The sequence below is a fragment of the Pseudorca crassidens genome, chromosome 15 (genome assembly GCF_039906515.1).
Source record: "Pseudorca crassidens isolate mPseCra1 chromosome 15, mPseCra1.hap1, whole genome shotgun sequence".
NCBI lineage: Eukaryota > Metazoa > Chordata > Mammalia > Artiodactyla > Delphinidae > Pseudorca > Pseudorca crassidens.
In genome coordinates, this window is record NC_090310.1 from 30,123,253 (window position 1) to 30,138,512 (window position 15,260).

General features: G+C 45.9%; 1 protein-coding gene across 5 annotated transcripts in view; it reads right to left on the reverse strand.

Annotated features, from left to right (window-relative positions):
• The window catches only part of CLEC16A (C-type lectin domain containing 16A), a 207,772-nt gene that overhangs the window by 184,284 nt on the left and 8,228 nt on the right, over positions 1–15,260 (reverse strand). For all 5 annotated transcript variants that reach the window (XM_067706637.1, XM_067706638.1, XM_067706636.1 and 2 more), the window contains exons 2-4: positions 11,057–11,185; positions 9,081–9,214; positions 116–264 (exon numbers count right to left, since the gene is read on the reverse strand). In XM_067706637.1, coding sequence (XP_067562738.1) covers positions 116–264; positions 9,081–9,214; positions 11,057–11,185 — 412 coding nt within the window. The remainder of the gene's footprint in view (positions 1–115; positions 265–9,080; positions 9,215–11,056; positions 11,186–15,260) is intronic.

Consider the following 15,260-nt stretch of genomic DNA (forward strand, 5'->3'; position numbering starts at 1 on the left):
AAAATGAGGAAACAGTGAATGCATAAGTGCTTTGTAAACAGAGGCCACCCAGACCAAAGGGGCTGCTCTGATTGGCTAGCTTTCCACCCAAATGTGCCCCTCTGCAATTACTTACCTCATTGTAAAAGAAATGGACCGTGTGGTTGTTGAGTTTTAACGAAAGCGTTTTCAGGAACGATATATAATATGCCATAATCTCCTCATCAGAAAAGTCAAACTTATGGACAATGATAGAATTTACATAGTTATTAGACAGCAAATAATCTAGAGGGAGAAAAAAAAAACACAAAAGAAAACAGGTTAGTTAATTCATGCTGGAGGAAAGGCAAGCAGAGAAAGTCCAGGAACACGCAGATGACCATGAGAATGTATCAGTACTTGAACCAGTCAAGTTAATAGGGAGCAGCTTAACCTTTAACCAGCAAAGAAATCAGCCACCAGGTGTAGTCACTAGAAAGTTCAAGAGCAATGCCAGAGAAAAGTCGGGTCACCCTGCCTCCCACACCACAGAAAAGAACACTTGAGCATTTTCTTTCGTTGCTGGCAGAGTTCAACAAGAGAGCCAGGGGGTGGGGCAGACGAGCTGGTATTTGGGTATTTTCACAAACCACCCACGGATGAGGGTAAGCTGCACTGTATCTTATAAAAGCTGGCCCCATTTTGCCATCAAAAGTCACACTGTCACCCTCGAATGCCACAAAGGGCTCCGCGTGGTTTTTTCCTTCCCATAAGGCAACATGATTTCATAAAGGCCACTTGAGGCTGAACCTCCACTACCTGCCCAGCACCAGGCTGACTGCTTTACATTATCATTCACTGTCATGATGATGCTGCAGAGTGGGCCTTGTTTTCCTCATTTTGCAGATGAGTAAAAACTAAGGCTAATTACCTGCCCGAGGACACAGAGACAGTAAGTCAGAGATGGAATTCAAACTCAGGTCCGATGTCCTGTGTTAATACCATGCACTAATGGGGGCCAAGGATGAAAACTCGATGACGAGGCCCTGTGGGCACTGGAGCCACAGGAGAGCAGCTACCCCTGCTAAGCTCCCAGGGCCCAGCCCCTGCAGAAGTGCAGGCCCAGTGTGGTGAGAGCTTCCAACCGTGCAAAGGAAGCTGGAAAACACAGATCATAATGCTGTATCTTGGATGTTGAAATGTCAGCCACTAGATCAACTCATTCTGAAAGCTGTGCTGGCCAGTGAAAATGGGTCTACAGACCCACTGCGACCCATGGGCCCACTGTCTGCAATCTTGGTCTTGGGCCCTGGCCAGACACGTTATCCTCTGAGTCCTTACCAGACACCCTGCGAAGCCAGTGCTGCCATGCCCACTGTCTGCCTTTCGGGCTGCCAGCCTGTGAGCTCTGCACCATCCCAGCTGCCTCCCCACTGACAGGGAAAGGCAGGACGTGACCCACACATGTACCACAGGCAGACGCGGTGAGGCAGGGGAGCAGGGTGGGGCACAGCCTTGCTACTCAAAGTCTGGTCGTGGGACCGACAGCACAGAAGCTTGTCAGACGTGCGGAGGCTTGGGCCCCAGCCCTGGCCTCCCACTCAGATCTCTGGGAGGGCTCAGCACTCCGTGTGTTAAGAAGCCCTGCAGGGCTTCCTGTCATGCTCATATCTCAGAGGCACTGGGTTCAAAGGTAAACTTGGACCCACACTGCCTCTGTCACTTCCTAGCTGGGTGACCTTGGGCAAGACACTTACCTGCCCCACTCCCCAGCTTCCCTGTCTGAAAACAGGAACAAGAAGACCTTCCTCGTGGGGCAGGGCATTGTGAGGATTAAAGGAGATCATGCACAAAAAGCACTGAGGGCCGGAGGAGCACAGAGGGAGCACCCAATCACATGAGCTGCCGCCCCCTCATCTTCTCACTAAAGCTTGGAGATTCCTAACCTCCACCACCAGTCCTCCGGTTACCATGACTGTTGTCCTTGGGGGGAACAGAAATAAACCGTTAAGTTTTATTTGGTGCCAAAGAGGTACCTAACTTAGGCCAATCACAGTATACTGAAAAGGCTAGAATCACCAAACACAACACTAAGAGCCATCCAGGAGCACGGGTCATGAGATGGGCCACAGCGTGGGCTGGGTGCTCCTCAGAACACAGTCTCAGAGCAGGCTTTGCAGGTAGGACGTCATGTCTGTAGTTTTCCAAATCTCCTAATTATAACAATTCCTGAGGTCAATCTTGGGGCCCACGTTAAGAGGAGGCAGTAGATCTGAAGTGGGGTCCTAAGAATTTTAATATGTTTAAAAATGAGGTTACACACACTATACAAAATCTATGGGATGCAGCAAAAGCAGTCCTAAGAAGGAAGCTCATAGCGATACAGCCCTTCCTCAAAAAACAAGAAAAATCTTAAAAAAACAAACAAACAGGGCTTCCCTGGTGGCGCAGTGGTTGAGAGTCCGCCTGCTGATGCAGGGGACACGGGTTCGTGCCCCGGTCCGGGAGGATCCCACATGCCGCGGAGCGGCTGGGCCTGTGAGCCATGGCCGCTGAGCCTGCGTGTCCAGAGCCTGTGCTCTGCAGCGGGAAAGGACACAACGGTGAGAGGCCCGCATACCACAAAAAAAAAACAAACAAACAAACAAAAAAAAACAACGTAACCTACCACCTAAAAGAAAAAGAAGAAAAAACAAAACCTAAAGTCAGCAGAAGGAAGGAAATAATAAAGATCAGAGAGGAAATAAATAAAAGAGAGATAAAGAAAACAATAGGAAAAAAATATCTATAAAACCAAGAGCTAGTTTTTTGAAAGGATAAACAAAATCAATAAACCTCTGACTAGGCTCACCAAGAAGAAAAGAGAGAGAACCCAAATAAGAAAATAAGAAATGAAAGAAGAGAAATAACAACCGATACTGCAGAAAAACAAAAAAACATAAGAGAATACTGTGAAGAGTTATATGCCAACAAAATGGACAACCTATAAGAAATGGACAAGTTTCTAGAAACATACAGCCCACCAAAACTGAATCAAGAAGAAATAGATAGGGCTTCCCTGGTGGCACAGTGGTTGAGAGTCCGCCTGCCGATGCAGGGGACGCGGGTTCGTGCCCCGGTCCGGGAAGATCCCACATGCCGCGGAGCAGCTGGGCCCGTGAGCCGTGGCCACTGCGCCTGCGCATCCGGAGCCTGTGCTCCGCGATGGGAGAGGCCACAACAGTGAGAGGCCCGCGCACCGCAAAAAAAAAAAAAAAAAGAAGAAGAAATAGATAATTTGAACAGACCAATCACTAGAAGTGAAATAAAATCTGTAATTAAAAAAACAACCAACCAAACAAAAAAGACTCCCTGCAAACAAAGGTCCAGGACCAGACGGCTTCACTGGGGAATTCTACCAAACATAAAAAGAAGAATTTACAGTGATCCTCCTCAAACTCTTCCAAAAGACTGTAGAGAAGGGAACATTCCCAAAGTCATTCTATGATGCCACCATGACCCTGATACCAAAATCAGACAAAGACACTAACAAAAAAAGAAAATTACAGGCAAGTGTCTTTGATGAATATAGATGCAAAAATCCTCAACAAACTGAATCCAACAACATATAAAAAAGATCATACACCATGATCAAGTTGGATTCATCCCAGGGTTACAAGGACGATTCAACACATGCAAATCAATCACTGTGATATACCACATCAACAAAAGAAAAGACAAAAGCCATGTAATCATCGCAGATGATAGATGATTAGATGCGGAAAAAGCGTTTGATAAAATTCAACATCCATTCATGATAAAAAACTCTCACCAAAGTGGGTACAGAGGGAACATAACTCAACATAATTAAAGCCACTTATGACAAACCCACAGCCAACATGATACTCAATGGTGAAAAGCTGAATGCCTTCCCACTAAATTCTAGAACAAGACAAGGATGCCCACTCTCACCACTTCTATTCAACATAGTATTGGAAGTCTTAGCCACAACAATCAGAAAAGAAAAAGAAATAAAAGGCATCCAAATTGAAAAGGAAGAGATAAAACTGTCATTATATGCAGATGACATGATACTCTCTAAAGAAAACCATGAAGACTCCATACAAAAACTATTAGAACTGATAAATGAACTCAGCAAGGTAGCAGGATACAAGATTAACATACAGAACTCTGTTGCATGTCTTTACACTAAAATGAAATATAAGAAGGAGAAAGTTAAAAAAAAAAAAAGGAAATCCCTTTTAAAATCATGTCAAAAAATAATAATAAAATACCTAGGAATAAACCTGACCAAGGAGATGAAAGACTTATATGCTGAGAACTATAAAACACTGAGAGAGGAAACTGAAGATGCTTTAAAGAAATGGAAAGATATCCCATGCTCTTGGACTGGAAGAATTAGTATTGTTGAAATGGCCATACTACCCAAAGCAATCTATAGATTTAATGTGATCCCTATCAAATTACCCATGACATCTTTCACAGAACTAAAACAAATAATCCTAAAATTTATATGGAACCACAAAAGACCCAGAATTGCCAAAGTAATCCTGAGAGAAAAGAACAAAGCTGGAGGCATAACCTTCCCAGACTTCAGACAATACTACAAAGCTACAGTAATCAAAACAGTGTGGTATTGGCATAAAAACAGACATATGGATCAATGGAACAGAATAGAGATCCCAGAAATAAACTCACACACCTACAGTCAATTAACCTTCAACAAAGGAGGCAAGAAATACAATGGAGAAAAGACAGTCTCTTCAGCAAGTGGTGTTGAGAAAGCTGGACAGCCGCATGTAAATCAGTGAAGTTAGAACATACCCTCTCACCATATACAAAAATAAACTCAAAATGGCTTAAACACTTAAATATAAGACATGACACCATAAAACTCCTAGAAGAAATCATAGGCAAAACATTCGCTGACATAAATCATACCAGTGTTTTCTTAGGTCAGTCTCCCAAAGCAACAGAAATAAAAGCAAAAACAAACAAATGGGACCTAACCAAACTCGTAAGCTTTTGCACAGCAGAAGAAACCATAAACAAAACGAAAGGACAACCTATGGAATGGGAGAAAATATTTGCAAACAGTGTGACCAACAAGGGCTTAACTTCCAAAATATACAAACAGCTCACACAGCTCAATATCAAAAAAACAAACAACCAAATCAAAAATTGGGCAGAAGACATACAGATGGCCAACAGCCACATGAAAAGATGCTCAACATTGCTAATTAGAGAAATGCAAATCAAAACTACAACGAGGTATCACCTCACTCCAGTCAGAATGTCAATCATCAAAAAGTCTACAAATAACAAATCCTGGAGAAGGTGTGGCGAAAAGGGAACCCTCCTACACTGTTGGTGGGAATGTATATTGGTGCAGCCACTATGGAGGACAGTATGGAGGTTCTTTAACAAACTAAAAATAGAACTAGCATATGACCCAGCAATTCCACTCCTGTGCAGCATATACCTGGAAAAGATGAAAACTCTAATTCAAAAAGACACATGCACCCCAATGTTCACAGCAGCACTATTTACAAAAGCCAAGACATGGAAGCAACCTAAGTGTCCATCAACAGATGAATGGATAAAGATGATATGAGATAGATAGATACAGATACACACACACACACACACACACACACACACACACACACACACACACACAGAGGAATATTACTCAGCCATAAAAAAGAATGAAATACTGCCATTTGTAGCAACAAGGATGGACCTAGAAATTTTCATACTAAGTGAATTAAGTCACACATTTGAAAGACAAATATCCTATAATATCACTTATATGTGGAATCTAAAAAAATGATACAAATGAACTTATTTACAAAATAGAAACAGACTCACAGACATAGAAAACAAACTTATGGTTACCAAAGGGGAAAGGGGGGTGGGGGAGGGATAAATTAGGAGCTTGAGATTAACAGATACACACGACTATATATAAAATAAATAACAAAGACCTACTGTACAGCACAAGGAACTATATTTAATATCTTGTAAAAAAAATGAAGTTACATATATCACAAATCTAAAGCTTGATATATGTGAAAATGTACATATATATGAATCTTAAGTACTCATACCTGTGTGTGTGTATATATATACATATATATGTATATACACACACACGCACACATCTCACAAAACTTAGGTGTCCAGCTTGATGAATTTTTGCAAATAAATACACCACCCAGATCAGGCAGTGCATTTCCAGCTCCCCGAAAGGTCCCTCACACCCCTGCCCCGTCAATACTCTCTTCCCAAAGCCAGCCCCTAGCCTAACTTCCAGCACCACAGACTCGCTTTGCCTGATCTTGAACTTCATATACATGGACTCATACAGGAATCTCCCTCTGGTGTCTGGCCTCTTTCACTCATCACCACATCTCAGTTATCCATGTTGCTGCATGTGTGCTAGCAGTGCATTCCTTTTTCTTCCTTCCTGCTATATAGTATCCTGTTCCTTGAACAGTCCACAATCTACCCACCCAGAATCCACACCTGTAACAACCAGCCAGGTGATGCTGATGCCTCGAGCACTTCTTTTCATGCTGTCTTGCCAGCTGTGGTTGGCTGGGGATGAATGGGCTTGCCGGAGAAGGAATGTTAGCCCCACTGTGACTGGTTAGTGGCTGCCGGGCCACCAGGGGCACAGACGCCTATGCTGGCAGCTTGAGATGTGCAAGCTCGGGCTTCTCGGCTGCAGTCTTGAAGTGGAAGAGCCACACGCTCCCATCCTTCCCCAGCAGGGACTTTACCAGGGCCTCCACGACATGACTCTGTGGTTGGTGAGGCCACCATGGGGGTGGCGGAGGTGCCTCTATTAATCGACTGGGATTTTTCTACTACCCCCTTACTGTGTGGCCAGCTTTCTGTGGTCTCTTTTTATAATAAACCCAGGAGTCTGTAAGTAATCTCAGGCTCTCAGGCCTTCTGTCACGTAGGTCACCAAACCCAACAGGCAACAGGTGCACTCGTGAAATGGCTGCTTGTAATAATGAAAATCCGGAAACCACCTAAACGCCCATGGTCACGTTAAATAAGTTATGGCCCAGCAAGACGCAGCTCTTAAACCAAACAAGGTAGGGATGCATGAACGGACAATATGAAAAATCTAAGATACACTAGTAAGTTGGGAAAAATAAAACAAACAGCAAAATGGTATGTGTCCACTGAACCTTTAGGGTGAGAGTCTATAGAACTTTTGCTTTCTACAGTTTTTTAATGTTTGATTTTTGTTGTTGTTGTTTTATAATGAGGACATTTTCTCTCTATAATTAGAAAATAAAAAAAAAAGCAAAACTCACCCATCCTTCTCACCCCCATACATCCAAGTTCTGTAAACTGTGAGTAATTTCTGCTGCTTTGGCAGGCCTTATGAAAGCACTCCCCTGTATGGCCAGCAGCATCTGCCTGGGTTTTCTTATAGCACAGCACTCTTTTTAGTCCTAGTACAAGAAAGGCCACATGATCCAGAAAGCCCAGAATTTTCAACTCCCTCTTCAATCCAGTAGCCCTGGGGTTAGCTGGGTTATCAGAAAACAGTCATTTGGGGGAATGCTGGATTTCATGATAAAACCAACTCTAACTGGACACTTCCACCTGCCAGACCCGATCCTACACTCTGCACACCCACTGTCACACTCAATCCTCAAACCACTCTAATCACCAGGTACTAGCATTATCTCTCCTTCACAGATGCAGAAACTGTAGCTTGGAGAGTTCACTCCCCAGAATACACCTGGGGTGTTTGTGGCAGAACCAGGGCTCAGAACTGCTTGGGTCTGAGTCCATGGCCCGTACCAGCAAGCTGGGCCTTCCCCTCTCGGAGTTTTCAGAAACCACATGCAACTGATATCCAGGGTAACAAAAGCTGTTGGGAAACCACTCAGGGAGAGTGAGTCAACTCATATTTGGCAACTCACAGACATGGGGAAGCGCGTAAGGAGAGTCTCCTGGGACAGCAGCACCATCTAGTGGCCATCAGTCTGCAGCTCCTTCCTATCCCTCCCTCCTCCCTCCTCAGGAGGAATGCCACCATCTCTACCTCTCTCCACCCATTAGAAACTTTTTAAAATCTGTCTTGGGGACCTAGGGCCTGCCTGTGGCATAGACATTCCATCACTTGTCTTCTCTTCCCTGCTTCCTGCAGGCAGGGCCTGGGGCTTGGTACAGTCATCTTGGAAAATAAAGCTCGTGATCAAGCCCGGATGATTAGGAGCTAAACCAGGGTTTCTAACCCTTGGCACTGTTGACATTTTGGGCTAACTAATCCTTTATTGTTGGGGGCTGTCCTGTGTGTTGTAGGATGTTTAACAGCATCCCTGGTCTCTACCCACTAGATGCCAGTAGCACCCGCCCCCCAGGAATGTCTCCAGACACTGACAAATGTCCACTGGGAGCACAGTCACCCCCAGCTGAGGACCACTGAGCTAGCTCACCTGGGCTGAAACCCATTCTCAATTCCTGCCTTGCTAGAGCTGTCACCTGGGGCCAGTGACTCAAACTCTCTAGGTGTTAAATGAGGGCACTGACAGCACCTGCCTCGCAGGTTGGTTGTTTCAGACAAGATCGAGGGCCGGGAAGAGGCTCTGAGTCACACCCTTGTCAGTCGGGCAGTGGGATTGAAGCAGGCAGGTCAGGGGCCAAAGCCACACCCTTCGGTGAATGTATTTGGAGATGCAGCCTTTCAGGAGGTAATTAAGGTTAAATGAGGTCATAGGGTGGGGCCCTGATCCGAGAAGACTGGTGTCCTTCTAAGAAAAGGAAGAGACACCAGAACTCTCCCTCTCTCCATGTGCACAGAGGAAAGAACACATGAGGACACAAAGAGAATGTGGCCATTTGCAAACCAGGAAGAGAGGCCTCACCAGAAACCCTGATGGCACCATGATCTTGGACTTCCAGCCTACAGAACTATGAGAAAATAAATTTCTGTCGTGTAAGCTGCCCAGCCTGGGTATTTTGCTATGGCAGCCCAAGCACACCAAGACACACAGTAAGCACAGACATTCAAACAGCAACATGAACGCCACGGCAAACGACACGCAGCTGACACTCAGAGGTGCAGAGGCAAGTGTCAGGACTGTCCTTACAAAGTGAGGTCTCGTGACTGATATTCTCGAAGAGGATGTTCAAGGTCTGCAGCAGCTGAACGCACACGTAGCGGCCTGACTTCTGCCGCAGGATGTTCAAGAAGAAGACGAACATGTTCTTCTCCAGGAAGAAGCTGGGGAGAGAATGGGAAAGTGTCAGTGGTCTGCTTCTACACGTGGAAATGCATGTCGTCCTCTGGTTGCACGCCCAGCACACGTGTGTGCACCCCAACAAAGGCATCCGCAGAGCAGCCAGATCACACCACCCGTGTGGCCTCGGCTTCTGCGATACCCAGCTCCCACGATGCTGTCCTCCATCAAGAAAAACGCGACCTTTCAGACTCTCTTCCCGGAACGTGAGAACAGTGCTGATTCTGGGAAGCAGTGATTTCTGACAGAGTGGGAAAGATCTTTCCCGACTAAATGATTACACAGTGACCTACCTACACTTATAAACCCAACAAGCAGCATTTTCCATCCAATATTTTATAAGCTCAGTTTTCCTCACTAAAGCCTCTTTCCTTTGCTTTCATAGCTTTGAGTGCTCACCAACAACCTGGGAACCAGAGTAATTCCCTACAAAGGGGTAAGATCATGCTGAATATTAAGAGTTTGGGTTTCTCAATTAACAAGTTTGTCATTTCCACATCTAGGGTATGAGAACTGGAAGGAAAGAGAAGGTGCTGATGTGGTCATGGGACCCCAGCTGGTCCCCAAGTCTGCTTTGCCTTTCTTGTCCTGGACGGGACATTTGTCTACATGCAGCCTGGGGGCAATGACTTTGGGAGGCACACATTGGCTCTTTTAGTCTTGAAATGCAGACCCCCTAATGCCTGTCTTTAAAGGAAGAAAATGACGTTTCTAGTTTGGTGTTCTCTGTATTCATGCTAAGACCAGATAATCTCTCATCTGGGATACTCAGAACAATTCCCGGCAGTCCCGTGGGTCTGTCGGTCGACTCAGTGTTGGGTCTCCCTCTTCCCAATGTCCCCTGCACACATTGGCTCTTTTAGTCTTGAAATGCAGACCCCCTAATGCCTGTCTTTAAAGGAAGAAAATGACGTTTCTAGTTTGGTGTTCTCTGTATTCATGCTAAGACCAGATAATCTCTCATCTGGGATACTCAGAACAATTCCCGGCAGTCCCGTGGGTCTGTCGGTCGACTCAGTGTTGGGTCTCCCTCTTCCCAATGTCCCCTGCATTGGCAGGCGATTCTTAACCACTGTGCCACCAGGGAAGTCCCAATAGGGACACCTTTTAAAATGATCATTTGCTAACATTTCTTGAGTGTCTAACTCTGTAACAGGCACTGGGCAGGGAACTTGCTCTCTCTCACTTAAAGATGAGCAAACTGAGGCGGGCCTGAGACTCTTCACCTAGGAAGTATGAGAGTGAGGAGAAATCCCTCCATGGGCTCTAGGTGTGAGCCGTTTGACCTTGAGCATAAAAAGGGGTGGGGATGAGGATAAGGATGGGCATGGGGATGAAGATGGGGAAGGGGATGGGGATGATGATGGTCCTCTACCCTCGGGTAGTTGGGAGACTTAGAAGGATTATCTCATCAAGAGCTCAGCACTGTGGCCACCCATCAGTAAACACAATCAATGTTAGCCCTTAGTGTCTCCACCTGGGGAAGGGTCTTTTCAGTTCACTTAGAATCTAACTACTCAAGACATTTTCTCCTTCCTTTGGGGGAGATAATCAGACATTACTTGGAAAATTATCCATGATCTTTTCAAATTTTTCTAGGGACACTGTTTTCCATAACTTCCCCATTTTCAGCAGGCATTTTTACAGTGTTTCAAGGACATTTTAGAGAGACAGAGAGAGAGACAGAGAGGGAGAGAGACAGATATCTGTGCAGGACCAAATTGGCATCAAACCCTGCCATCATCAGGAATGACTCATGGTACACATTTAGAAAATTATTCAAAGGAAGAAGAAGAATCAAAAAGCAAAAAACCAGAAACCCTTACTCAAATACAGAGCTGTCATTCTGATCCCCCCAGATCAGAATCTCGGTGATGGATCGGATGGTCTCCACCAGCAGGTTCCTGTTCTGTTCTGTGACGGTGGTGTTTTTGGTCAAAACGTGGTACAGATATCTGAGAGAAAGGAAAAGAAAAGAGAACTAAAGGTTACCAGTTGAAATGTAAGCCAAGCTCAGTGACCATTAGCAACATTTTAGGGACAATTTGGCTGTGCTTTTTACAGACACAGTTGTTAGCACAATTCCCATTTAGAAGAGACATAACTCACCACCCGAGAAAAATGGCAGACAATGCTTCGAAGTGTTCAATAACCAGGGACACACCAACCCAAACTGAGGCAAGGCTGTCAAGCTTTTGAAGACAACCATCCTCAAACTCCAGTGTGTGCAAGAGAATGACCTGGAGAGCTGGACAAGGCGGGGCCACTGAGCCCACCGGAGACTCAGATTTAGCGGCACTGAGGGAAGACCAGGCATCGGCCTTTTTCACTCTCCTGGGTGATTCTGACGCTGGCGGAGCAAGTGGAGACACACGGCTCAGTGCCAAAAGCCTAAGACCCGCTGCCTGGCTGATGCAGAGATCAGACGTGGAGTCACACAGCAGGGAGGGTGGTCCCAGAGCCAGTGGCTGGGGCACAAATCAGGTGCCGTCATGATCACCCTTGGAATGCCCTTAATCCCCCATGAAGCACAGAACTGATGGCTCAGATGAAGCAGGTGGCTTGCAGTTCAAGGGCACAGCTCTTATTTGCTGTGTACAGAGTAAAGTGAAGTGGGTTTGAGAGGCGATGGCCATGTATTCAATACTTCACCCACCTGAATGTGCAGGGACAGGCGGGCCCGGCCTAGTCCTGAAGGCCCTCTGCCACTGGTGAGGGCAAAAGCCAAAGAATTGCAGAGGCCACTCCTGAGCAGTGTGGGGACTAGCAGCCTGGCCGACGCCCTGGGAGCGCCACCTGGCACGGTTTTAAGAGTGTCTCCAGGGCCGGCAGACTGAGGCAACTTCAGCTGTCACGGCTTGGGAAGGAAAAGGGGGCAGCAAGAGGGAGTGACTCAGGAGTATTCACTTCCCGACTTCTTTTCCGGCCACCTTCAGTTTGGGGGTGGGGGACTGGCGAGAGAAAGGCAGGGAAAGGCTAGATAGGTCATACCATTGAAGATCTCTAAAAATGGGTAGGGTGTAAAGAGGTAGAATCTTGCAAATGGAACCACAGGGGCCATCTGCTGCTTTAGGGGGTTTTAGTTATTAGTGCTTGTGCTGTTTGTCTAAAGACACACTATAATCATTTTTTTAATCATTTAGTTAATCTAATTAATTAAAACTACATGCAACTTTTAACATGCAGTAACTAGCATAGCTCTCCCAAAACAGAACTCTCTAGCACCTGTGCCCAAATCCACCGGCAGGGCTGTGGGTGGCGGGGTGAGGCCAGTGGTCCCCTGTGATTAGGTGACTCCACAGCACTGACCCACCCTGGGATGAATCCAGGCGACCCACTCATGAATCCACATCTCCATCTTGCCTCGAGTGCCTCTTCCTCAAAAGGCTCAAAGAGCAGAGTTTTTCAAACTGTGGTTCACAGGCCTCCTACATCAGAATCACCTGCTTAAGGTGCAGATTCTGGCTTCCGACCCTGGACTCCCAGAATCTGAGCCCTGGGTGCAGGGTCCCAAATCTGCATTTTGAAGGAGCTCCCACTCTTGTTTCAGAGCCACGGCATCACTCACGCCATGGCCGTCAGTGACACTGCCCATGTAGTGAACAGTACGCCCCCCACCTGCTGTGACAGGCATTGTTGGCAACATGGGGAGAGGCGGATTCTCCCCAGTCTGGTGTTTCCTTCTGCGTAGAGGACAACATGCATTATCACCTCACTATCACACTCCTGGCCCAGGAGGCAGCAGCCTGGGTAAGTGGGTCTGCTCTGAAGACCCCCAATAGGGATAGGAGAGGTTAAAATCTTGACGATCAGCCCTGACTTCTATTCACTGTGCTTTCTGCCTGAAATACCCTTGCTGCCCTGACCAACCAGCAAACTCTTACTCATATGTCGAAACCCAGCTCAGGCATCTCTTGGTGAAGCCTTCTCTCTGGCACCTCTGTACCCATATGCATTTGCTGCTGCACAGACCACCCTGATTGGCAATGATCTGCCTCCTTTACTAGACCTGAGCTCCTCAAGGTCAGGAACATCATCTTATTGATCTTGGTGACCTCAAAAGACTCCAGAATGTCTGGAACACAGTAGGCGCTAAATAAATGCTGAATGGGGGAAGGGTAGGGGACCATCTCCATGAATATGAGGTAGATCAGAGCATACAAGACCAAACATAGTCAAGGGGCCAAATGCCAAACACAGCAAGTAGTGGAACAGAGCGGTAGTGAAGAGTTCAAACATTTGGAGTCCAGTAGACAGACCTGGGCTTGATTCCTGGCCCTGTCTCTTCCTATAAGTGGCCTTGGACAAGGCACTTCACCTCTCTGGGCGTCAGCTTCTACAACCATCAAGGCCTCCTTGCTGGACTGTTCCAGAGATTTGATGTGATACCACATAGAAAGAGCTGAGCATGGTGCCTGGCACACAGTAAGCGCTCAACGGATGCAGGGCTAGCTGCTGCTACTATTATTATAAGGTGGTTGTTATGAGGGGGGCTATTAAAATCATTATTACATTATACAAAGAATATTCCAAGAAGGTAGGAAGGAGAGATCAGGCTGGATCCAAACAGTCATGAAAAGAGGACTTCACTGCAGGAGTTATGGGAAGGTCCAGAGAAACCAGAGCAGGAAGGGGAACATTTGGTATTAGCTGGGTGATGTCAAGCAAGTTACTTAATCTCTGTACCTCAGTTATCTCACCTGTAAAATAGGAGAGGCAATAGCACCTAAGTACTTTAGTACCTACCTATCACGGTGTCGTTAGGAACAAACAAGTAAAAAGGTAGACAACTAACCTGGCAGTTCCCATGGATGACACAAGTGCCAGCTATTACTGTTATCATTGCCTTCACTAAATAACCCCTCAAAAAAATTCTAGTAACTATGAGGAGGCCCTTACAGACAAACCCAGGGTAAGGGGAGGGTGTTAAGTCTTGAAAAGAAGATTCTAGGCGCTCCCATGTGCGGTGCATGGCCTACATGCCTGGCCCTGTGTGCGGGCCTTCCTGTGACCCTCATACTCGCAGTAACCTGGGGCTGTGCACATCACTAGCACGGCACAGGCCAGGACGGGAACTGAGGGACGCTCGCTCAGCAGCTCATCTGCAGCCAAAGGGCAGAGGCTGGCTCAGAGGGATCCAGCCAATCCCCCACCTCGGCAGGGCTTAATGCGCTCTTTCTCAGTGGCGCCATCTGCTGGCACGTGGTGATGCCGCGCCAGGGTTTCACCGCATGACCACGCATGAAGTTGGGTGTCTTTTCACATGTTCAGAGCCATTTAAATATCTACTTTTGTGAGGTGTCTGTGAAAGCTTTTTGCCCATTTTTTCTAGGTAGAGAACCTTTTTCTTATTAATTTTATGGAGTTTATGCATTCTGAATACAAATCCTTTACTGGATATACCTATGGCAAACATTTTCTCTGAATGTGGCTTGCCTTTTCACTCTCTTTACAGTGGTCTTTCGATGAGCAAAAGTTCCTAATTTTAATGCGGTCCAGTTTATCAATCTTTCCCTTGGACAGTGTTTTTTGTATCAACCTTAAGACATCCTTACCTACCCCAAGGTCATGAAGAAATGCTGTTTTCTTCTTTTAAAAAGTTACTATTTTACCTTTCACATTTTGACTTAGAGTACATTTGAAACTCATTTTTGTGTATGGTGTAAGATACTGGCCAAAATTCATTTCTTCCATATGGCTATCTAGTTGATTCAGCATCATCTACTGAAAAGGTCCTCATTTCTCCAAAGCACACCGATGTCACTGTTGCCATTAATCAGGTGACCACGCATGGGACTCTTTCTGGATCCTCTAGTTCCACTGATCTGTTTACCTTTGTGCCAACACGATGCTGTCTGATCACTGTAGCTTTATAATAAATCTTGCAATGTGATAATGTAAGTCTTCCAACTTCTTTCCTTTTGTTTTTCTTTTATTATTATATTGGCTATTCTTGGTCCTTTGAATTTCCATATATATTTTAAAATCACCTTCTCAATTTCCACAAAAATACCTGCTAAGATTTCCTTT